This window comes from Citrus clementina, unplaced genomic scaffold, assembly GCF_000493195.1.
Source record: "Citrus clementina cultivar Clemenules unplaced genomic scaffold, Citrus_clementina_v1.0 scaffold_5, whole genome shotgun sequence".
Taxonomy (NCBI): Eukaryota; Viridiplantae; Streptophyta; class Magnoliopsida; order Sapindales; family Rutaceae; genus Citrus; species Citrus x clementina.
In genome coordinates this window covers 42335682-42357463 of record NW_006262201.1, presented here as the reverse complement: position 1 = coordinate 42357463, position 21782 = coordinate 42335682, and the positions used below count along the sequence as shown (strand labels likewise).

General features: G+C 33.8%; 4 protein-coding genes across 5 annotated transcripts; 1 reads left to right on the top strand and 3 right to left on the bottom strand.

Annotated features, from left to right (window-relative positions):
• The first annotated feature begins 2733 nt into the window (after nucleotides 1–2733).
• LOC18041139 (high mobility group B protein 9) lies at nucleotides 2734–5516 on the top strand. Of its 2 annotated transcripts, none has more exons than XM_024184416.1 (6): nucleotides 2734–2993; nucleotides 3155–3233; nucleotides 3317–3479; nucleotides 3626–3724; nucleotides 4324–4703; nucleotides 5139–5516. In XM_024184416.1, the coding sequence occupies exons 1-6, from the start codon at nucleotides 2836–2838 to the stop codon at nucleotides 5241–5243; spliced, it is 984 nt and encodes a 327-aa protein (XP_024040184.1). In that variant the 5' UTR covers nucleotides 2734–2835; the 3' UTR covers nucleotides 5244–5516. The 2 variants fall into 2 exon arrangements, with proteins under 2 accessions (XP_024040184.1, XP_006435276.1); XM_006435213.2 differs by having other exon boundaries at nucleotides 3623–3724.
• Nucleotides 5517–5741: 225 nt separating this feature from the next.
• LOC18041138 (U11/U12 small nuclear ribonucleoprotein 25 kDa protein) lies at nucleotides 5742–6987 on the bottom strand. Its single transcript, XM_006435212.2, has 4 exons — nucleotides 6573–6987; nucleotides 6325–6430; nucleotides 6152–6251; nucleotides 5742–6065 (listed from the first exon to the last, which is right to left on the bottom strand). Exons 1-4 carry the CDS (start codon nucleotides 6805–6807, stop codon nucleotides 5970–5972), a joined length of 537 nt encoding a protein of 178 aa, XP_006435275.1. The 5' UTR covers nucleotides 6808–6987; the 3' UTR covers nucleotides 5742–5969.
• A 1458-nt stretch (nucleotides 6988–8445) lies between these two features.
• On the bottom strand, nucleotides 8446–9813 carry LOC18041909 (glutathione S-transferase). The gene is made up of 3 exons (XM_024184604.1): nucleotides 9604–9813; nucleotides 9437–9485; nucleotides 8446–9165 (listed from the first exon to the last, which is right to left on the bottom strand). The coding sequence occupies exons 1-3, from the start codon at nucleotides 9754–9756 to the stop codon at nucleotides 8702–8704; spliced, it is 666 nt and encodes a 221-aa protein (XP_024040372.1). The 5' UTR covers nucleotides 9757–9813; the 3' UTR covers nucleotides 8446–8701.
• A 4289-nt stretch (nucleotides 9814–14102) lies between these two features.
• Nucleotides 14103–19787, bottom strand: LOC18041908 (serine/threonine-protein kinase STY46). The gene is made up of 17 exons (XM_024184772.1): nucleotides 19699–19787; nucleotides 19155–19616; nucleotides 18735–18849; nucleotides 18396–18493; nucleotides 18180–18287; nucleotides 17914–17968; nucleotides 17591–17701; nucleotides 17279–17329; nucleotides 16981–17132; nucleotides 16789–16896; nucleotides 16564–16637; nucleotides 16260–16435; nucleotides 15688–15783; nucleotides 15196–15276; nucleotides 15006–15059; nucleotides 14640–14773; nucleotides 14103–14552 (listed from the first exon to the last, which is right to left on the bottom strand). Exons 2-17 carry the CDS (start codon nucleotides 19352–19354, stop codon nucleotides 14501–14503), a joined length of 1665 nt encoding a protein of 554 aa, XP_024040540.1. The 5' UTR covers nucleotides 19355–19616; nucleotides 19699–19787; the 3' UTR covers nucleotides 14103–14500.
• Between the last annotated feature and the right edge of the window lie 1995 nt (nucleotides 19788–21782).

Below are 21782 nucleotides of genomic sequence, written 5' to 3'. Positions count from 1 at the left end.
AATAAGCTTGGTGTGGAGATTGATCGGGTCTCAATCAAATCTCCAAGTGGGAGAATGTGAAAAGAGGTAAACTGGCACCGCCCTTCTAGATGGGGTGCCAGCCATTGTCAACATTCAAAGATTTGAATGTTGACATTCAAATCTTTGAATGAAGAAAAGAAATAAACAACTTTGACAAGGAAGAAGAAAAAGGAAGAGTTGAAGAAGATAATGGCGGTGAAAAATATAATAGTATTTTAATAGCCAATTTTGGCTATAAAAAAAGGGTGCTGCTCATTTGGTTTGTGCATCTAGTTTTGTGAAGAAACAAAGTTAGAGCTTGAATAATTTTAAGGAATTAAAATTATAAAGTTCTTATGGGTGAGAGAAAATTATTTCTGAGAGTGTGGTTGTAATAATTTTTCACATAGTGAATATTTTTCTCTGGTTGTCTTTTTGACAACGGCCGTGGTTTTTCTCCGGATTTGAAGTTTTCCATGTAAATCTTGTGTTGTGTGATTGGTATATTCTCCATTTAATTTTTCTTATTAATTTGGTGCTTGATAAATTGCTTGGAGAGATCTTGGGAGGAAGCTCAATTTCTTAACAATAACTTTCTTGCTAAGGGAAAGTGGGCATTGGTGGTTATGTGCCAAAACTTTCTTGCTTCTATACTTAGTGCGTAACGGTTACATGATCCAAAGAGGAGTGGAGATGTGCTTCCAATTTTCATGCTTAGTCGTGCCTAATCTTAAGAGAAAAAAATTGAGTTGGCGCAGGAGCAACGCACCACCTAGCCTCAGTGAATCGAGGTGTCATTTGTAAATATGTTTATATAGTGGGGTGAATGTGTTTTAGGGGCTAGTTTTTGGTAAGGAGAGTGGGGTCCATGATCACACAAACCTAAGCTATTTGTTGTTAGTTTGCTTGGTCTCTTACGAGAACCTCCATTTACGAGTCTTTGGTGCTATGTTGCTTGAGAATCGCTTCCGCAAAGCATTGTTAAGTGGCTAGTTGAGCAAGGCTTGACGCCATCACGCGAGTTGCCACATCTACGAGAGAAAAACTTGGTGACAGTAATTGAGGCACGTTATTTCCATACCCTATCTTAGGCCTAGATTTGGCCCCAAGCCCTTTTGGAAGGGCTCCCTCCGGGGTGAAAGCCCAACAATTCTTCTGTCCAAACTTTCTTTTTTTTTTTCCCCTCGAAAATCTCCTTAGCCCTTGCTAAAACAGAAAAGCCTTTCAGAATATTCTCGATGCTTAATCTACTAGTCCTAAATGACTAAATTGAGTGTCTCCGTCCGATGAGGTTTAAAAAGAGAAAAATTAAGTGAATTAACTTACTGAGAGACGCTCTCAAAATATGAGCATGTCACAATAAACCCATTTAAGGTTCATTTAAGATTGAGGTTGGACAGTTGTAACTTAAAAGGTATAGCACTAAAGGGTTTGATAAACACTACATGTTATAACTTAAAAGATATGTTGATATAATTTTTCACTTGTATATAGAAAATCTATTATATCTTTAATAATTTTATCAAAATTATTATTTAAAATTTAAATTTAAATTTACTATATATTACTAACTTTTATTTCATAATTATAATTTTTTTACACAATAACTATAACTTAAAAATTACAACACTTCAATCTCAAACACTCCCTTAATATTTATGTTGAAATTCTAAAGAGTATTGTCTAGTGTTTAAACCTAAATAACCTTGATCTCGGGAAAAAATAGTTCTGGCCCAATTGCATGAAAAGATAAAAAGCCTAAAACGTATGGGCCCTCTGTAGCTGGTCAGAAGCATTTCTGTAAGTCTCAACAATTTTACATTGAACAGTTTTGGTAGGATTTGCTCTTGAAAAGGGTGCAAAAAATCAGAAAATCCATTCAAATACACCGAGGTGAAAAACTCTCCGATAGCATTGAAAATTGAAATCTTTATACAAACACCGACTTGTGGAAAGAGAGATTTTACGGTCAACGAATATGAACCCGAAGAAGGTAATTAATCAATAGTGTAATTTATTTATCGGAAGCATTAATTTGAAGTAGTTGAAGCCATTTAATAACAGGAAATATTTAAAACATTTACCTTATCTATTTACTTGTCTTTGATAAAAACTAAAAAGGCTGATAGCTTTCCTTATAAACCATAGTCTAAGAGTCTGTCTTCTCAACGCGTAGAGTCTTTTCTGAATAATCCTTATATAATCAAATCAATATACCATCCAGTCGTGCTCACTGCTCAGATATGAAAGGCTGAGACATATTTCAAAACTTTTGAAAGCAAATTTCACAAAAGAAAAGTAAGCCCAGTTTACTCAAGCACTCAATAGACCAATCCCCAAAAAGTTTTTGCATAAATCTTGTTACAGGTGTACGCTAAGATGTGATCCAGACATTTTCAGAATAAGTAACACAAGTGCATGTCAAGCTATGGAGAGAGAAAAGAAAGCCAATGCACAGTTACACACCCAATTCAAAGCTTACAATAGGCCTGCTTCTGGCAAATATGTCAGGTTCCAATGACACAGAGAGGGAGAGAGAAAGAAAAAATAGGCGGTTGTGTGTAATAATGAACATAAATTTAATATCAACCAGCATTAGAAAATTTTAGAACTTAGCCCCATTTAAAAATTGCTAGAAAATGCCAATTTTGCATAACCGTCGCCTCCCACGCGTCCAAAACTCTGCTTTAATGCTAGCTTTGTTCTGACTTACTACTCTTTAATTATAATCTTATCTTCAAATCATTTTATTTTCCTCTCTCTTATTATCTCCCTTCACAGTTGTTCTCTGCTTTCTTGATTTTCCAGCGACTTCCAAAAGTCGCCGGGAACACAATGTCGCAATCTTCGGCGGCCAAAACCAAAGGACGGAGTGTGGTTGAAGATAAGCTATATCCTGCTCCACTTTCTTCTCATGAAGATGTGTCTAAAGACCCCATTGTTTTTTGGGATACTCTCAGGCGCTTCCACTTTATAATGGGTACCAAGTTTATGTGAGTAAGCCTTCCCCCTTTCATTTTTCTTTAGTTTTTGAGGTTATAGAATAAAAAATAATGATCAAAATGTGATTTTCACGGGAACTCACAAGATAAAACATGAAAAATGAAAAAAAAAAATTGTTCTTTTAAAGTTCTAACCTTTGTAATATTTCAAGGATTCCTGTGATTGGAGGGAAGGAGCTTGATTTGCACGTTCTGTATGTGGAAGCTACAACAAGGGGTGGTTATGAAAAGGTTCGGCTTTAAATTTTCTTTAGAAAATATGTTTGTGTGTATATATATATGTTTTTTTTTTATGGGATACAATGATGGTGTAGGTTGTAGCAGAGAAGAAATGGAGGGAAGTAGGCGCAGTATTTAAGTTCTCTCCAACAACAACAAGTGCTTCATTTGTGTTAAGGAAACACTACTTGACTCTTCTTTATCATTATGAACAGGTTCACTTCTTTAAGATGCAGGGTCCCCCATGTGTTCCCTCAGGTAAGTTTGAGTTTCTTTTGGTTCAGCAGTATTTACGGGTAACCTGTTCTGAGTTTTTTGTCTTTTATCACCAAATCTTGACACGCCTCTGTCTGCTTCTATTTGGTCTGTTTGTGGGTCTAATTTTATTTATCACTCTGCAGCAGCTTCATTTTCTGTTCACAGCCCTTCGTGCAGGCCTGGCCTGGCTCTTGTGGAATATTCCCCGAAAAGGATTAATGATCATCCGGATTCACATATTGAAGGTTAGATTTTAAACTTTAGTCTGTCAATTAATTACATGTAGGTGATTGGTTAGCGACCATGAATGTTTGACGCCTATTGAATTTCTGTTATGGGCTCGCCAGTGGAATGCCGCATACTTGATTTTTTATGTGCATCTGGATAATTGTATGATTTTTTATTTTTTTTTTCAAGCAGGTCCCACAGAACATTTATCTTAATTCTGGATGTGTGGTTATTGTATCATTGGAGCTTATCAAAATCCTCAAGCATTTTATGGACACTGTGACATCATGTAGAAACAAAACTTTCCATGCTAATTTGCTAGATTTTGATGTCCAATGAGCATGAATTGATGTCATAAATTATCATTTTTGTTTTCAGAGTACTTGAGGAGACTCAATTGTGTCTCTCAGTGCCATGAAATTAAAATGAAGAAATGTCACTTTCATATACTGTTCAAGGGCCCTTAGCATAATGGTCCAAATTCTAAGCTGCAGAATTGGTTCAGAAAAAATTTCAAGTCAACTTTAATCTAGCTTACTTGAAGCAAAACCATCAGGATTCTGACAAGCAATGTAACATGCTTTTTGTAAACTGTATCATTCAATCTTCTATGCAGGCCAATCTTGTTTTACAGCAGTTGGAAGAATAGATGGGAAATTTGACTGTGGTTATTTGGTGTCTGTGAAGTTGGGTTCAGAGACTCTCAGTGGGGTACTTTATCATCCAGACCATCCGGGCCCTTCCACTTCATTTTGCCAGTCTAATGATGTTGGTGCTATCATACCATACACTCCCAATAGCAAACGTCGCTATGGTCGAAGGAGGAGAAGCAAAAGAAGGGGAGATCCCAGCTACCCAAAACCTAACAGAAGTGGTTACAATTTCTTCTTTGCTGAAAAGCATTATAAGCTCAAATCACTCTACCCTAATAGAGAACGTGAGTTCACAAAAATGATTGGCGAGTCTTGGACCAATCTCAGTCCTGAAGAGAGGAAGGTATAAGTGAAAAAAAAATTTATTATTATTTTTATTTTTTTACTGTGTGGCATTGTTTGCTTCCAACACTTTCCCCACAAATGGAGATATAACCTTTTGGGTAAGCCCTATCATCGTCTATCTATAGAGCTGTCAACACTTGACGAGCCATAAGGGTACCTTAGTTTATGTAGCTCATATGCTGTTGTAACTTGAGACTGACTGAGACATTTGAGAGGTTTCTGGCAGCAGTGACAAGTAGTTAGAGTAGAGCTGTCAACACTTGACGTGCCATAAGGGTACCTTAGTTTATGTAGCTCATATGCTGTTGTAACTTGAGACTGACTGAGACATTTGAGAGGTTTCTGGCAGCAGTGACAAGTAGTTAGAGACCAAGGTTGGGTATCAAGAAAATCTTTCATGTTGGTCTTTGACTTGATATCATTTCTTTTGCAGGTTTACCAGAACATTGGGTTAAAGGACAAAGAAAGATACAACAGAGAATTGAAAGAATACAAAGAGAGGCTAAAGCTCAGGCAGGGTGAGGGAGCTAACAGCTGACCGTGAGGAAGCTGATAACTGACTATTAGAGCTGGGAATTGAAAGATCGACCAAAGCTGGAGTGTCTAGTGCAGATCTCTATGGCTTTGGAATTCAATATGAAAATATAAACTACAGTTAGGCATGTCCTATACATAAATCCATTCAGCTCAAAACTGTTCTTAGGAATGTTTTTATCTTGTTAATCTTTGTTATATGAAGTGCTTATATATGGTTATTTCTATTTGAGTAATAATATAATTACAAACTCTTGTATAAATTTATTTTGTATAAATTGATGTGGTATGATAAATTTAGTAGAATTTATATTTTATCCTCATAATTTATTGTTATTATTTTATATTTTTATTTAACTAATAAATTAATGTTAAATTATAATAAACAAGAATTTGTTACTGCATAATCACTTTCATTAGATTGTCTTAATGCAGTCATGGTCAATAAATCTTTTCTTTTTTTTTTTCGATGAAAGCACAGGTTAGATTTAAAAAAGACCGATTACTAAAATGAGTTTGTGAAACAAATAATTAGTTGAGTAGTATGATTACATCTCAAATCAACAATTAGCGGAAAAATAATGATGATAATAAGAGTGTTGGATTTGGTTTCTTTCCAAAACTCCTCAACACAAAGACGGGAGGGAAATTTTCAGGGCTGGTCAACAAAGACAATAATGACAGGGAAGCCTAATGTGATCAATAAATAAGATGGGAGGGATTTATTCATTCATGCTAGCTTGCTAAGACCACGAAAGATTCTGTGTTTCCTCCTCTTTGAATGCTTCCCCGAACCTTTTGACAAGACAAAGGGTACAAACTGCACCTGAAAAGCACGGCATAGCCCACGTAATTACATATGCAAAAACGCCGAGTAAGGAATGTACATAGTAATTAAGACTACGGACTAACCTGGGAATTGTTACGTACGCCACAATCTTGAAGGGCAGAGTTTTCATCAAGTAGCTTCTGATTTTGGTGAGACAAGCAATAATTCGCCCAGACATGCTTCCTATAGACCCCACAACCACAAAAATAGTTACACTGAGGAACAAGACTGAATGGAAGGAGCAATAAAAACTTGCCAAGAGATATGGCGATGACCCAGGTTGGACTGCTCCATGTCGTTAACTTTCTTCTTGATTGCAAGCTTGAGGTCTTTCACTGTAGCCGAATTCATCACCGCTACATCTTTTGAAAAAAAATAAATAAATGAATGAATGAATAACGATGAAAGCAGCGAAGCAGATGAAATAATATTCAGCTTTGTAGGAAATGCGTATAAAGTGTTTGTTTAAATGTCTGGCTGAGAATAAAAGAAGTTTGAGACTACCAAAGGAAGTGCCGTCTAATTTGAGGATGGAGATGCGCATGGCACTACCCATTTCGAGGCTGATAAGGGTGTCAACGTCCGATAACGTTGGTTTCTTGGGGACATCAGCAAGTATGGGATCGTCGAGGAGGGCAGTCAACGTTGAATGCAATCTGGCTTTCTTCATGGTGCTGCTGTTATAATCTCCAACTTCAACTTCTTCCTCCTTTGCACCGCAAGAGGAAGAGGATTCCATAATTCTTCAATTCCTCTCTGTCCCAGATCTTCTACCGCGTCTGGCTCTCGCACACGATGTGTGATGAAAAGCTGGAGCTTTGTTTCTGATTAGCAGCAATAACGTGATGATTTATTTCTATTCTACTTAATATTTATATTATTGCGTTTCAAAATCTTCTAGAATGTATTAAGGGGTTATAGGAATTAATAAGAGTGATGATGCAACAACAAATTCTTATATAAATTTATTTTGTACAAACTGATATGACATTAATTCATTGGTTGAATGAAAATATAAAATAATAAAAATAAATCATGTGGAACAAAAAATATTTAATTTTACTAATTTTATCATACCGCATTAGTTTATATAAGATAAGTTTATACAAGAATTTGTGACTATATCATTACTCAATTAATAATAACAAACCTCCTGTGGACCTGCTCGTTCTTATTTCTTCTTGGGATATTATCATTTTCCCACCAAAGGTATTCTGACATATCATGTCAGTACTACAGTTTGGTAAAACTATCAATTTACCACCAAACATTTAAACAGTTAGTATTTTTCCATCATTCCGTTAAAACTCAGTTAATATGTAACGAAAAATTCATAAAATGTCAATTTTACCCTTAGAGTGTAAAAGACCATGTAATTAACCTTTTATGAATTTTGTAATTAAATCATCATTTACTGTTCTTCCTTCTTAAAGGGCAAAAATTACCATTTATGAATTTTGTAAAATTGACCGCGTGGTGCTAGGTACTTCATAAATTAATTTAATTTATTTAATTTTAAAATGACAAATTTATTTATTTAATTTTTTGTGTAAAATTATTATCATCATATCAAACATTAAATTGCTTCTTTTGCACATTCTTTTTTTTCTTTCATAAATTGATTTTTAGTAGTAGAATAAATTGTCTTTAGTTCGTCAATTTAATAAATAAATTTGCCCTTTAAAAATTAAATAAATTAAATCAATTTATGAAGTACCTAGCACCACACGGTCAATTTTACAAAATTCATAAAGGATAATTTTTGCCCTTTAAGAAGGAAGAACAGCAAATGATTATTTAATTACAAAATTCATAAAAGATTAATTACATAGTCTTTTATGCTCCAGGGGTAAAATTGACCTTTTATGAATTTTTTGTTACATATTAACTGAGTTTTAACGGAATTGTGAGAAAATACTAACAGTTTAAACATTTGATGGTAAATTGATAGTTTTACCAAACCATTGTACTGACATGATGTGTCAGAATACCTTTGATAGAAAAATGATAATATCCCTTTCTTCTTCTTAGTAGTAATAATAATAATAATAATCGGTTATTTGTAATTTCCTCTGATTGCATGACGCAATAGACCAATAACCTTTTTAATGATTAATATTTTCTAGCATAGATTTAAGATTATCCCAACTTTTGTTCAATTATTATAATTATTCGATTAGGTGGTAAGATTTAATTGGAATTAAAATCGTTCAATTTCTTAGGGTTGATACTTAAGCTTACCTCCATTCTCCAACTTTGTGGAATGTGAGTCGATTTTCTCTCCACCATAAGACCGGAGTAACTATTTCACTGCCTCTGCCCAAATCAAGATTTGGCCCCAGACAGAATATGAAATCCTAGCAGCGTGAAGAAAATATGAAAGCATACTTTATTTCAACTGTTGAGCATATCTTTATCCCTTATGCATGGGAAATTATTAGACCATGCCATATACTTGAATCATACAGTACCGATCACAATTCAAACAACTAAACAGACTATGAAAAATCAGAAAAATTGCTGTCAGGATTCTTGCTACACGTGTATTTATTCTTACATAACTAGTTTAGAGGTACATGAAGCAAGAATTCTAGGGATGTTAGGGTATACGAGAGGAGTGAACTGTACACCATTCAAGGACTGTGCTGCTGTTTCTGCATATCAACCACCTTCTTCCATGAATCTCTGTTCGAAATCTCACCCCACCATCTCCCTACATTATCCCTGGAAGTTAAAATCTCTCCTCTATCAGTTGCATTCACCAAATAATGCGCATTAGGCAAGTGTGAAAGATCAGCCAAAGAAAATTCATCCCCAGCCAAGAACCGACTCTCCCCCAGCCTCTTCTCATAAACATCGAGCACTTTTGCCAGCTTTTCTTCATTCTGTTTGATTACTCCTTCGTCTTGCTTGATGTTCATTCGAGGAGCGAGTGCTAGTTGAAACACTAGAGCAGAGCTTGGCGGGTTAAAGCTTTGCCCCTCGGCTTCCAGCCACTGATCTATTGAAGCTTTTGCCAACGGATTTGTTCCAAATAATCCCTTGTTTCCTTTTTCTGGATAATTCTCACAAACATAGCGGCATATAGCTCGAGACTCTGATAATATTACGTGATTAAACCCAAGTACAAGATATAAATGGATCATCCGATTATAGAAAAATGAAAATGGAAGTGAGGCATAACAACAACAGGTTGAAATCAAATAAGCCTCTGAATTTGTTGAAATGACCCAATCATCATTTAGAATATTGAATTTTTAACATCAGATTATAACTTATCAGAGTATGTATGAAAAATCGAGAAATTGTTAATAAGCAGCGACTCCTATCCTATGCTGCTGTCCCAAATGGAAAGGGATGAAATTTACCAAAGAGGGAGATTTTCTCATCCTGAAATGCTGGTACTTGGCCAAAGGGCTGTCACGTAAATTCGCAATGCGAGAGAGAAACAATACAATTACACATTTACACTTGCATTTAATTCAACAAGAAATAAATAGTTTTGAGGAAATACAAACTCCCAACACTTATTCACCTGGATCTTCAGAAAATCAGGTTTCTTGTGATCGCCTTTAGCCATGTTGAGGGAAATGAGCTGAAACTCCACATCTTTCTCCAGGAGACAGGCTACGACCCTGCACACGGCAGTAGAGAGTGGCGGACCGTACACTTTTACTGGAGTTGCCATTGGATTTGTAACCCGAATTTGGGTGTGTCCGAGCTCTTTCTTTCTTTCTTTCTTGTGTCTTCTGTTTTGCTTTCTTTTCGACCATTCAAGAGCCTTTTGAACTTACCTTATCCCTTGCTTAAAAGCCGGTAGTTGATTGGACCCACCACTAACAGGAAAGTAGAAGCTAAAGAGTAATACAGTAAAAAATATTCAGGCCGGTGCTGGTGGCTTTCTTTTCTACATTAATCGGTTGGCTGTGATTAGTTATTTCGTTATCTTCATTGTGAAAATTTGATTTTTAACGTTAAGATGGCATTGTTGAGTGATTTTTGTGAAAATTTGATTTTTAACTTTTTATTAGGGATGACAAATTATGGGTGTAGATCTAGGTTCTCTAAAAATTCGTCTACATGTCTGACTTATGCTTCCATTAATTTTTAAATAAAATTTAAAAAACACTTAAATTAAATATAATTATTCAATATTTAATAGATTAATAGTTTAATATACAAAGTATTAGCACAAATGGAGGGGTTTGTAGTTTATGTGTGAAAGATAAAACTTTAGACCAAAAAAAAAAAAAAAGAAAAAACAAAGAAGAAGCTGCTGATCTTAACTATGCGAAAAAAGGCCTCCAATTATGTGAAGATTTTTTATTTTTTTCCATTTGATTCACAATTAGTTGAAGATTCAATTGAAGCGATAGGCACAATTGGCCAGCAACCCAGCATACAAAATTTTCAACAAAAAACTCCATATATTTGTGAGCCAAATTTCGTACTTTCAGTGGTTAAGCAAACAGTCAAACAATATTTTTTTGATAGAATGCAACATCATTAGAAAGTAAATGAAACATTACATATTCATAATTCCGGTGTATTTAGTTTGTTTTATCTTTAAATAAGAAGTTGGCATCTGTTTTGTAGAAAAATAATTTAATTTAAAAAAAACCTTAGTAGGTGTCCCACTAAATTTTTAATTTGTTTTAAGAAAGAAAAAGCCTACCAATGGGCATTTGGTCCAATGGGAGAAGCCTTGCACTTACAATGTTGAGTGCAAGGGTTTGAGCTTCCATAAGAGCATTATGGAGGTTAGTTTCAGTTCTTCTTCAATTATCAATTAATTGAGTGGAGGCAGTCTCTCCCTTACGAAATGTGAGTGGAGACAGTCTCTCCCTTACGAAATGTGAGTAGAGTAGGCACCCCTCGAATATTAGAGAGGGTTTAAAATATCTGAGCATATACTTCAGTGTGTCAATGTATGATGGTGGTCCTAGTTATATAGTATGATTGTAAATATTAATTGTAGTGTCTGATGTAATGTCAGTAATATGTGAGTGGAGCAGACACCCCTCGAATATTAGAGAGGGTTTAAAATATCTGAGCATATACTTCAGTGTGTCAATGTATGATGGTGGTCCCAGTTATATAGTATGATTATAAATATTAATTGTAGTATCTGATGTAATGTTAGTAATATCTGTGTAAAACAGACTTAAAAAAAAAAAAAAAAGCCTTTGGTTAAAGTATAATGGCCACTCTCTGGCCTTTTGGCGTGCTGCTCTGCTGGTGCTGGGTTTGATATGGCCTTTTGTTTAATTTAGGCATTCATTGGTTGTTGTTGTCCTGAGTCTTGTATTTTTCTTTTCCAATTTATTTTTTTTAATTTATAAAATATCAAGTCCGGATCAATTTATTAGGCTCAATCTATGTGGACTTTATTTTTTTAAGCTTTTATCTATGAATTTATCATGCGTGCTAGGCTTAAAGCCTATAGGCGTACGCCAAGCAGACTAGACCTTTTTGCCTACTCTACTTTTTTATTGTTGAGAAAAAATACATATGTAAATCCATGAATTTCACTAGAAACTTCTTCCATCCATACTACTGCAAACACAAATATCAAATTTTAATTGTTTATCATTTTAATAAGGATAATTTTAGAAATCAATTTCACTCCTAAAAATTGAAGATATCATAGGAATATAGTTCCAACTCCCAAGTATCCAATGAGTGGATTGATTCGAATGTGTGCATTTTTAAATAGATTGTAACAACTAACGATTGAATCATAACCTTACAACAAAAGCCAATTCTTTAACTAACCCAACAACCAAACAAGCCATTGCCAATTGCAATCGCAATGAAGCTAGCACCAACCCCATAAGTAGCGCACTTTTGGAAGTAAATTAAGAAAGTGATTACTTCATGGATTAGGGAATCAGAATCCTAAGTTGGAAATATTGACAATGTTTACTTTGCAAAATAGGCCCCACTTGAATTTGGGAATGTAAAGGACCTTGTAGTAATTTGAAATAATCAAATTCATTATGTTTGCGATTCTAAGATAAAGTACACACATTAATGACAATCCAACTCATTTCAATTTCGATTTCTACAGTTCAAGTAAACAACTTATTTTGATTCTCGGTCTCTATTATCATTCCAGTTCATTCTCATTAATGTCTATTCTGATTCAAGCTCATTCTGATTTCAGTTTAATAAACACATCATCAGAGAATTCCAGCCAACAACGACCTGAAGAAAGAGCTCCACAAACCATAATATTAAGCTCCACAAATTTATGCGAGTCACTTACTGCTTTTTGCCGTGAAAATGCAAGAGTAATACTTAGTATTGATGCAGCTTCAATTTGTGGCAACAAACTCTTCATTGCCCTTGTTAATAATTTCATGTAAGTGCATAATAGAAATTAACATAAAGATGATTAATAGGGATGGATGAGATAAATCAAAGGATTCAAATATCACGCACTCAAAAATTTTGGTCCTTACTCTAATAAAATAAGAGATCCCTTATTATAAAATTATTTTAAACATATATATATATATATATATATATATATATATATGAAATTTCTCATAATGATCCTTTACTTTAATAACGTAAGAGACAAACTAAAAAAAGAAGAAAAACAAACACTCTAAAATAGTGTACTTTAACAAAAAATTATGTTTATTAATCTTTTAACTGCAGGTCTCCATGAGAACCATTCTGTACGGCTCTCAAACGAAATGCAAAGAAGTGAACTTGTTATGTTTTTATCTTTTCTAGTGTATTGTGTATATATTAGGTTCGAGCAATAAAAATTCTTAGAATAAATTTATTCTTGTGTTTGAGTTCATAATTAGTGATGGCAAAAAAATTCAGATTTGGCTCGAAATTCACAAAGATCCAAAAAATGTGTAAATCTGATCCTGTAAGAATCCAGGTCCGAATGCAAACACATTCAAAAAATTGAATATCCAAATCTATATTATTTTTAATTAAATTAAATAAAAATAAAAATATATAAGTTAAATGAAAAAAAAAACCTAACTAGCTAACCCTAAAACTATAAATACACTGGCACGGATCCATGTGGATTTGTGATGGTGTTAGACTTAAGTTTGTATTACTCTCGATATTTATTTTATGTTGTGGTACTTTACTTGCAGATTTATAGTGTTGTATATTATTCTAATATTGAATTATGATTAAATTTTATTTGGTTTTATTAGGTAATTTTGTTGAATTCTAAATTATATTTTAAATTTTAAATTTAACATTTTATGGATCTGAATATCCGAAAAAATCCACCCACGTATTACCCACATCTGAATCTGCATTTTTTTAATAAATCCATATGCGAATCTAGATCTCAAAATATTTATGCGGATTCGGATCGGAATCTGGATTTTCCCATTCATAGTCGTGATCAGTATGCCTCAAGAATTTAATAGTTAACACCAAGAGTTTAATGCATAAATTTTTTTTTTTAAAAAAACGAATTTTCAGATATGGAAAACAAGAACTTTTCCAATCGTGGGAAGGCCAGTTTATATCACATATTGGGCGCCTTTATAAATTGGGAAAAAGAAACAGAGACTCCTAATGTTTGAATAAGGGACACAGAGACCCCTAACGTTTGAAAAAGAAACACAAAACCCCCTAATGTTTCAAAAAAGACACTCAGACTCCCATTTGTTACCAGAAATTATAATTTTAAAGTGCAATTACTATTATACCCTTATAGCATATTAAAAAATAATTGTTCATTGTCCAATTTATTCCTATATTATTAATAAAATTATAAATATAACTTCAAATTTTCTCTTCAACTAAATAAATTGAATCCATTGCTCAAGAATAAAAATAAATTAAATTGATTACTAATATAATAAGAATAAAAATAAATTAAATTGATTACTAATATAATAAAAATAAATTTAATCCATTTTCGTATATATCAAAATAAAAATAAATTAAATTTATTCCTATATTATTAATAATCCATTGGGTAATGAAATTATATTTATAATTTTATTAATAATATAGGAATAAATTGGACAATAAACTATTATTTTTTAATATGCTATAAAGGTATAATAATAATTGCACTTTAAAATTATAATTTCTGTTAACAAATGGAGGTCTGAGTGTCTTTTTTGAAACCTTAGGGGGTTTTGTGTCCTTTTTTCAAACGTTGAAGGTCTCTTTGTCCCTTATTCAAACATTAGAGGTCTCTGTGTCCTTTTCCCTTATAAATTTCTGTTAAGTATAGACGGCCAAATGTGGACTCTATGTTGACACAAGCATCCAGTATCATTACTTTTAGCCTATACAAATCTTATATAAGAAAACAAAAACTCCCGTCAGACAAATTTTCCTTCCTTAGCAACAGAAAAAAGCATCATATACTCCGATTCTATGAACTATACTTCACTTTCTTGTTACCCCAGGAGCTGTCTTGCTAAATACTATTACCGCTCTTCAATAGCATTTCCTTGTGCTAGTCCTCTCTTTGTCTGCAACCTGTTGCAATATCATTAAAGTTCCTAGAAGTGACGGTGAAAGAGGGAAAAGAAACAGAGAAACTTTTGTCCATACTTTTCCTTTTACCTTTGGGCCAAGTGCTGTAGAAGTTCTGTAATTTCAGAGAAATCAGGTCTCAAAGATGGGTCTCGTTGCCAGCATCTCTCAAGCAAATCCACTAGTATAGGATGAGTATGCACAGGAATCGTAGGCCTAAGACCCTAAAATCCACCAGAAAATGAGTACTTTATTAGTCAAAGCCGATTGCTTTGAGCTTAAAACAAGATACAAGGTATAGAATGTTTTACTAAACCAGAGGACATACCCTCATCGCCTAATCTAATTTTAGCAATAATAAAACTTTAGGGGAATTTGGCAGTTCACAAGCACTGCAAAAATTTCTAAAAGGACGGTAATAATCAAAGAGAACATCACAGTTTTATGGAGTAGTACCTTCTGAACCACTCCAACTGCAGCTTGTAATGGGGTCAAATCATCATATGGAAGCTATAACATCAGTCAAAAAAAAAAAAAACACAAAAAAAAATTATCAAAACAGGAACTTTACTGGAGGGCAGCATTTTCTTCAAGAAAGAAGCACCTGCTCTTCTTTTCTAACTGAAAATTTGTTAGGCAGCATTACCTTTCCTGTAACAAGCTCCCATAGCACAATCCCGAAACTGAAAACATCGGCTCTGTGATTATATGGTTGGTGTTCAATTACCTTCCAAGCTCAACACCAAATAAGCACGTTAGAGAGGCGGAGAGATGTTTGACAGAATATATCTACCTATGACAGATAATGATGATCACAAATGTGATTGATCGGCAAATCAATACTCCTTGACAATCTGAATCACCATTCTGTGGAAACATAAGCATGGAACTCCTTATGAATTACGACTGACAAAAATAATAGAAATAATCACCAATTCAACTAAATAAAATTCCACAAAGCTATAATCTATCAAGGCGGGATAGGTCCGTGAAGCCCTTTTGGCTTTTAGTCATCTGAGCATTTATCTAACAGCAACTTAAAAATCATTTCTGAAATAGACTTTTCATGAAACGAAAATATACTTGATTTGAAATAAACTAAATGGAAAAGTCAATATAAAAACTGATTAACACCAACCTCTGGAGCCATCCAACGGTACGTTCCAGTTTCCGCGGTCATCACACCATATTGAGCTTGAACTCTGGCAACACCAAAATCAGCAACCTTGACAACCTATGAAACAATTTTTGGGATGTCAAGAAAGATTGCATTTTCAACAGAAACTGAAAAGCTGTGTATTGTCTTCTATTAATCTGATATTAGCACTCATCAACCAAAAGCATAAGTGAAAATAATGTTCAAAAAACTGAGAGTGAAAAATATGTTCACAATTTGGAACTGAAAAATAAAACAATAATCCCAGTAATAATCATAAAGAAATTAATTTATTAAGAAGCTACTGTTGTGAAGTTCTTAAGCAGAATCAGTAGTGCACCAAAGCCTGCGGACCTCTCACTTTGTCTGTTACCAACTTTTTAAGTTGCCTACCTTCCTTCGTCAGGGAATCAATCCATAATTATATCACTAATCTTCAGAAATCTTGTGTAGATAAATCAAGCTCTCACTAAAATACAAGAAAAAATTACCAAGATAACAGTGGATATCGACAAAAAATTACTAAGATAACAGTGGATATCGGAATCTCTTACTCCATTCTCATTCATCAAAAGATTGGCCGCTTTCAGGTCCCTATGGATTATATTGTTTCTGTGCAAGTAATTCATTCCCTTGGAAACATCAATGGCAACTCTGAGTAGCAAAGGAAGCTTTAAACCGCACTTTTGTTTATGCAGGTAGTCATAGATGCTTCCACCAGACATAAATTCTAAGGAAAATATTTAGAAAAAGAAAACAGAATGTCATATAAATTTGACTATCATGTATCCAAAATCTGTATGCTTTTTAAATGGACCCATAAGTAGACATTGTTTATACATAATAGTCATCTATTACCAGTCACAATGAACAGCCTTGGAGGTCTAGTACATGCACCAATGAATTGAACGACATTCATGTGCCGAACTTTCCTGCATATATCAGAGGAAGAGTTTATAGAGGAAACAGAAGATAAATTTTCTGATAGGCAGTAGAAAAATAAAGGAAAACATGTGGAAATAAAAGAGAAGAGGAAAATAGATAAAAGCATCCCAATGAAATTAGAAATTTGATTCAACAAACCTCATAATATGAACTTCTTGTGCAAACTCCCTCCGTATATTCTCGTTTAGATGTTCATTAGTAAGAACTTTAATAGCCACATCTTGACTAAAGAAAGCACCTTTATACCTGCATCAATTAAAAATTAAAATTGAAAAGCACTTACAAACAGAGCATGGCTCTTACAGATTGGGAAAAAAAAAAAAAACTCACAAATCACAATAGGATCCAGATACAATTTTATGTTCAAATTTCAGCAAGCTAGCATCAATTTCCCAAACATCTATTCCTTCAGCTGGTATGTTTACATGATTGATTCCACTTTGTTCTTGCTCCCCAACAGGATATACAACATGATGATGATTCTGTAGAATACTTCATATTATCAGATGTATATTAAACCAAAATAAAATTAATCTTTTTCATACCACAAGCAAAATGAACTTGAAAAGAGAATCACTACTATAAACGGATTGAAAAAACAAAAAAGAGCAGTAAGTAGAGGGGCTACCTCAACCTTGGGAATTTCCTTTGCCAGCACATTTCTTAACTGTTCAGTCTCCTACATGTTTCATGATCAAATGAAGAAGAAAGAGTGAGAAAAGTCATAATTTTGCTTAGCACACTTGAGAAAGCTACAGGTATCGCAACTGAAAACAATAATAGATGACGCAACATTGAAAATGATAAATGACTACAGATCAAGATCTGATCTTCATGCAGTCAAATAAACAGAAGAGAATCAAATATTTAGTCGTATTACATGTAATTTTTGAACTAAATTTTCCATGGTCTATAATCCATTGTAAAGAAGTAGAAATACCTGAAGTGGCCAACCATCAACAACAAACACATCCAATGAGTAGCCATCTACAGTGGAAAATGCATGTGCTTCTTGAATGTTTAACCCAATCTCGGACAGTAAAGAAGTCAACTGAAAAATCAGCAAAAAATTTTTAACAGTAAAATGAGAAACATTGACATAACAGAGGTAGAAGTAGTGCACATTAAAAAATAAATAAATAAATAGAAGTAACTTCTAGTGTGTCTGATGCTGATTGCTGAATATTTGATAACATGCTCGCTGGACATAGTACAATGAGATGATACCCAGAAATGATAAGAAAACCAAATGGCATTAGTTACCTGACTGAGGAGCTTTGGCTTGTCATTGGTTGAGATTGTAATTTCATGCATAAGCCTACAAATTGTTAAAATATTGCAATGTTATCTATTGCTTAAATCATCAGCTACAGCAAACACAAAAAATGAAACTAATTTGGGAGCTGCCAACATTAAAAAGTCAAATTAAATAGCCAAAGAAATATCAAACCAGCAGTAATTAGAAAAAAAAAAAAAACTCAAAAATCAGATAAGAGAGTTTCAGAACGTTTAATCTCAAGTTAAAAAACCTGGAATTCACATTCATTGTAGCATCTGTATTTTGAACATCAATTTTGTTATTTTCATTTCCGAACTCAACATCTGCTGATGAACCAAAGGCAGGAGGTGGGTGAATGTTGAAAAAAGAGGACAGAGAGAAGTGAAAAGGATTTCAAAACTTTAACATATGACTAAAGAAGGCCTCAATGGAAAATTTCAACAATTAACTATTCACATAGCCATGCCTCTTTTTGTAAGGATAGCAAGAAAACTGAGTATACAAATATCTCGGAGAGCCTGAATGGACCAAGTTGCTAAAGTGTCTAGTAGATGCACCCTGCACCTGCATGCCAGTTTATTGCCTTACTATCAGATTGCTGGCAAAAGCTTAATAAAATGTCCATGTATTATTCATGAAACAGACACAAGTCATATAAGTGCTAACAAAAATCAGCAAAGCCTAACTTGGCATCCATAAAAATTTACAATTTCTATTTTCTGCACAAGATTTATAGAATTTGAGGAAAATGTATCAACAGAATGAGCCAATTACAAAAATCAAAGCAAAATCATTGAATTAATACCAGCACAAGTCGGACTTCAATTGCTGGTGTAGCGGCAGGATCACGTGCCACGTGCAGCAACCTTTTGTGCATTAGAACATCCTCTGCCCTCTCCAAATTCACATCCAGCGCATACCTGCATAAGCAAAATAAAATTTAGAATTTTAGATCTTGAAATACAACAGATTGAAAAACAATCAAGTGAAAATAGAATGACATGAATCCCTATGACTTAATCAAAATGAAAGACGATCAAGCCAAAATGAGAGCGTTAAACGAAAATGGATGGTGTCATGAACACCTCGTCATCATCGATCGTTATTTTCTTAATTTTATTTAAAGAAAATGAGCTTATTAAATTAGGAAAATTAAGAAAATTATGTTGGCTGATTAAAATGGGGTTTCTGCGTTTTCCATTTTTTGGGGTGGGGCCGAAAGTACCTACTGGGGAGTCGATAAAAATGAGCCCAAAGATCATCTTCAAAGTAAGGCTGTCTTGTTTCTTCTTCATTCGATTGTTTTAGTCTAAACAAAATTTCGTTGTAAACTTGAACTTTCACTCTCTGCTTCCTACTCTTACTCTCACTCCATACAAAATCCACCGCTCTGCTGCTACAGCTCTCCGTGTCTCCCATCACCATCTAAATTAATCACTCACATGGTCATCAAATCAACGGCTGAGCAGCTTTCATTTCTAAGAATAATATCTAGCGGTGGCGAGCACAGCACGCTTGTTCGAGCACGAACTAAACGACAGAGAAATTTGAGTCGTTTTGTACGAAAGGAGGAAAACACCAAAATGTTTCTGCCTTTGCTTCCGCCCATGGTTTGGCTTCTCTCTGAATCGTATCTTTCATTTTTTTTTTTAAATTTTGCCTCTCTTTGTTTGCTCTCCTCTGCTACCTGCGTAATTAAATATTAATCAACAAATTATAAATAAATAGAGAGCCTTATCCTTTTCTAATCCGTTTCATGCGTCACACACCTCACCGCCGGTGCTGGCCATTGGGCTTCCTCTGTTGATTCATTCCCCACTAAAATGAGGACTATGCTATGCTGTCAATTTTGATTTGACAATTAAATTACTCATTGTGGGAAAATTTTTTGATATTTGTTTTAATGGTCTATATATGTGTGTGAATTTTTTAGTATGACATTTTAAATTACGGAAAAAATTAGAAAAAAAATTAAGACTATAAAGTTTAATAGTATTATTAAATTAAATTTTGAAAACGCATGATTTTAAAATTTTTGTGGATTTTTTTGTATTTAATTGTAATATACATCATCATTTTTAGGTGCGGGCGCTTGTATATTTTTTGAACGTGGACATATTTTTAAATCGTGCGGTTTAAAAGAATTAAAATTTAATTCTTTTAAAATATTTAAAAGTATTAATGTATAAAAAAAAATTTGAGGGTGCCTGCATGAGAAAAAAAAAAATTATATACCACTCCATTGGTGACAATTTTTTTGACAATTAAATAATAAATAACTCAGAAATTTTAATCTTCATTAGAAGAGCGGGACATTTGTTTTTTTTTTTTTTTTGTTTTTCCAAAGGTGATATCTTCACCGTACTACGGCACTACCAATATTGAGATTCCATCCATTCTCCCAAATCAGAAGAAAGTCGAAAGCTTTTACGCTACATGTTTTCACGAGACTAATTATAATTAAGGCTTTATGCTTTCTGTTAGAACTATTTAATTAAACGAACATGAAATCAGGCCGTGGTGTAGTGGGCTTCAGTTGGATGGCGAAAGGTGATCATCGACAACAAGTTGATATATTTTTTAAGCCATCATAATCATTACTTCACCGAGTCTGCATTAATAATTGCGTCCACAAATTCTTTCTTTAAAAAAGATTGTCGCCAGCATATAATTCAGATTTTTTTTTCCTGAAAATAAATACAATTCTGTTTGAGATAAGCTTGGAGAAAGTAGAGGTATGAATGAGCTATCGCTGTTTGGCATGTAACGTGACTAGCATGTTGCAATTAATTATCATGATGTCAATTCAGCATAAAATACTTTCTCAGTCATCCAGCCTCCTTGGAGCAGTGCGAGTTAAAAAAAATGACATCATGGTTCTTAATTAATTACTCTTCGGTATTATTTTATTTGTATGCAACTGCTTAATTAGTACAAAACAAATTACATTGACAGAAGACTCCGCGAGTGACAGTCAGTGAGCAAATCTCAAATTGATTACAGTTTCTTCAGAAACTTCGCCACAAATCTCAAATTTTTTGACATCACAGACGCCAATTTATGCATCATATAACAATTTTTGTCATGGCAATTGGCAAAAGCCATTGCATCGAGAGAAATTGCGGGAGCAAGCTCGATCGTGGGGATCCACAATATGTAAAGTAGTTTGTGGGAATATAACATGTAATTAAATCGAAACTATAATTATATTTGATGGTTAGGTCAATAGCGCTTCTAGTCCGTTAGTAATCCATGTTCACAAAACTATGAGGGCATGAATTTGATTTTAACATATATCTTTACAAAGGTATAATTTTTTACTGTGTGATGATACATTTGATTTGTAGTCATCTACAGTATTAAAAAAATTAAAAAAGGAAATAAAGAAAAAAGAGGAGGTGATGATGGTTTAAAAATTACAAGATGCTTCTCCCACTACTATATTATTGAAAGCTTAACTTAAGCCTATCACGGGAGGGAGGAGACAATAACCTATCTCTTCTCTGCGGTGCGGTTATGGCCAGGATAAATTTCTATATTACGTGTATGCTATATTTATTTTACGAGATTAGAGTGGGTTGATGCGCAATAAGAAATGAGAAGGAAAGACTTAACGGTCAGTTAAAAAAATAAGAATTTCCATTCCCAACCCTGGGAGTGGATTCATGTTCTTCCTTCCCAATTTTAATGGGTTTTACACCATTCATTCTAATTTTCTAATTTTAGAAGTAAATACAAGGGAAAGGAGAATGATTCTTATCTGAAAAGAAAACATGTGCCCAATTTGTGTCATCATCTATGATCATAACAAGTGTAATCCAAAAGAAAAAAAGAGTTTATGCAGGCAGGACGA

Excerpts from the sequence above, each read along its gene's own strand:
- LOC18041139 (XM_006435213.2), top strand. The coding sequence starts at position 2,836 with ATGTCGCAATCTTCGGCGGCCAAAACCAAAGGACGGAGTGTGGTTGAA. Across the intron at positions 3,234-3,316 it reads CAAGGGGTGGTTATGAAAAG|GTTGTAGCAGAGAAGAAATG; the intron begins GTTCGGCTTTAA and ends ATGATGGTGTAG. Across the intron at positions 4,704-5,138 it reads TCAGTCCTGAAGAGAGGAAG|GTTTACCAGAACATTGGGTT; the intron begins GTATAAGTGAAA and ends TTTCTTTTGCAG.
- LOC18041138 (XM_006435212.2), bottom strand. The coding sequence starts at position 6,807 with ATGGAATCCTCTTCCTCTTGCGGTGCAAAGGAGGAAGAAGTTGAAGTT. Across the intron at positions 6,431-6,572 it reads ATTAGACGGCACTTCCTTTG|ATGTAGCGGTGATGAATTCG; the intron begins GTAGTCTCAAAC and ends TTTTTTCAAAAG. Across the intron at positions 6,252-6,324 it reads GGTCATCGCCATATCTCTTG|GAAGCATGTCTGGGCGAATT; the intron begins GCAAGTTTTTAT and ends TGGGGTCTATAG.
- LOC18041909 (XM_024184604.1), bottom strand. The coding sequence starts at position 9,756 with ATGGCAACTCCAGTAAAAGTGTACGGTCCGCCACTCTCTACTGCCGTG. Across the intron at positions 9,486-9,603 it reads CTGATTTTCTGAAGATCCAG|CCCTTTGGCCAAGTACCAGC; the intron begins GTGAATAAGTGT and ends TTTACGTGACAG. Across the intron at positions 9,166-9,436 it reads TGAGAAAATCTCCCTCTTTG|AGTCTCGAGCTATATGCCGC; the intron begins GTAAATTTCATC and ends TAATATTATCAG.
- LOC18041908 (XM_024184772.1), bottom strand. The coding sequence starts at position 19,354 with ATGGTGATGGGAGACACGGAGAGCTGTAGCAGCAGAGCGGTGGATTTT. Across the intron at positions 18,850-19,154 it reads TTTTATCGACTCCCCAGTAG|GTATGCGCTGGATGTGAATT; the intron begins GTACTTTCGGCC and ends TTGCTTATGCAG. Across the intron at positions 14,553-14,639 it reads CTACAGCACTTGGCCCAAAG|GTTGCAGACAAAGAGAGGAC; the intron begins GTAAAAGGAAAA and ends ATATTGCAACAG.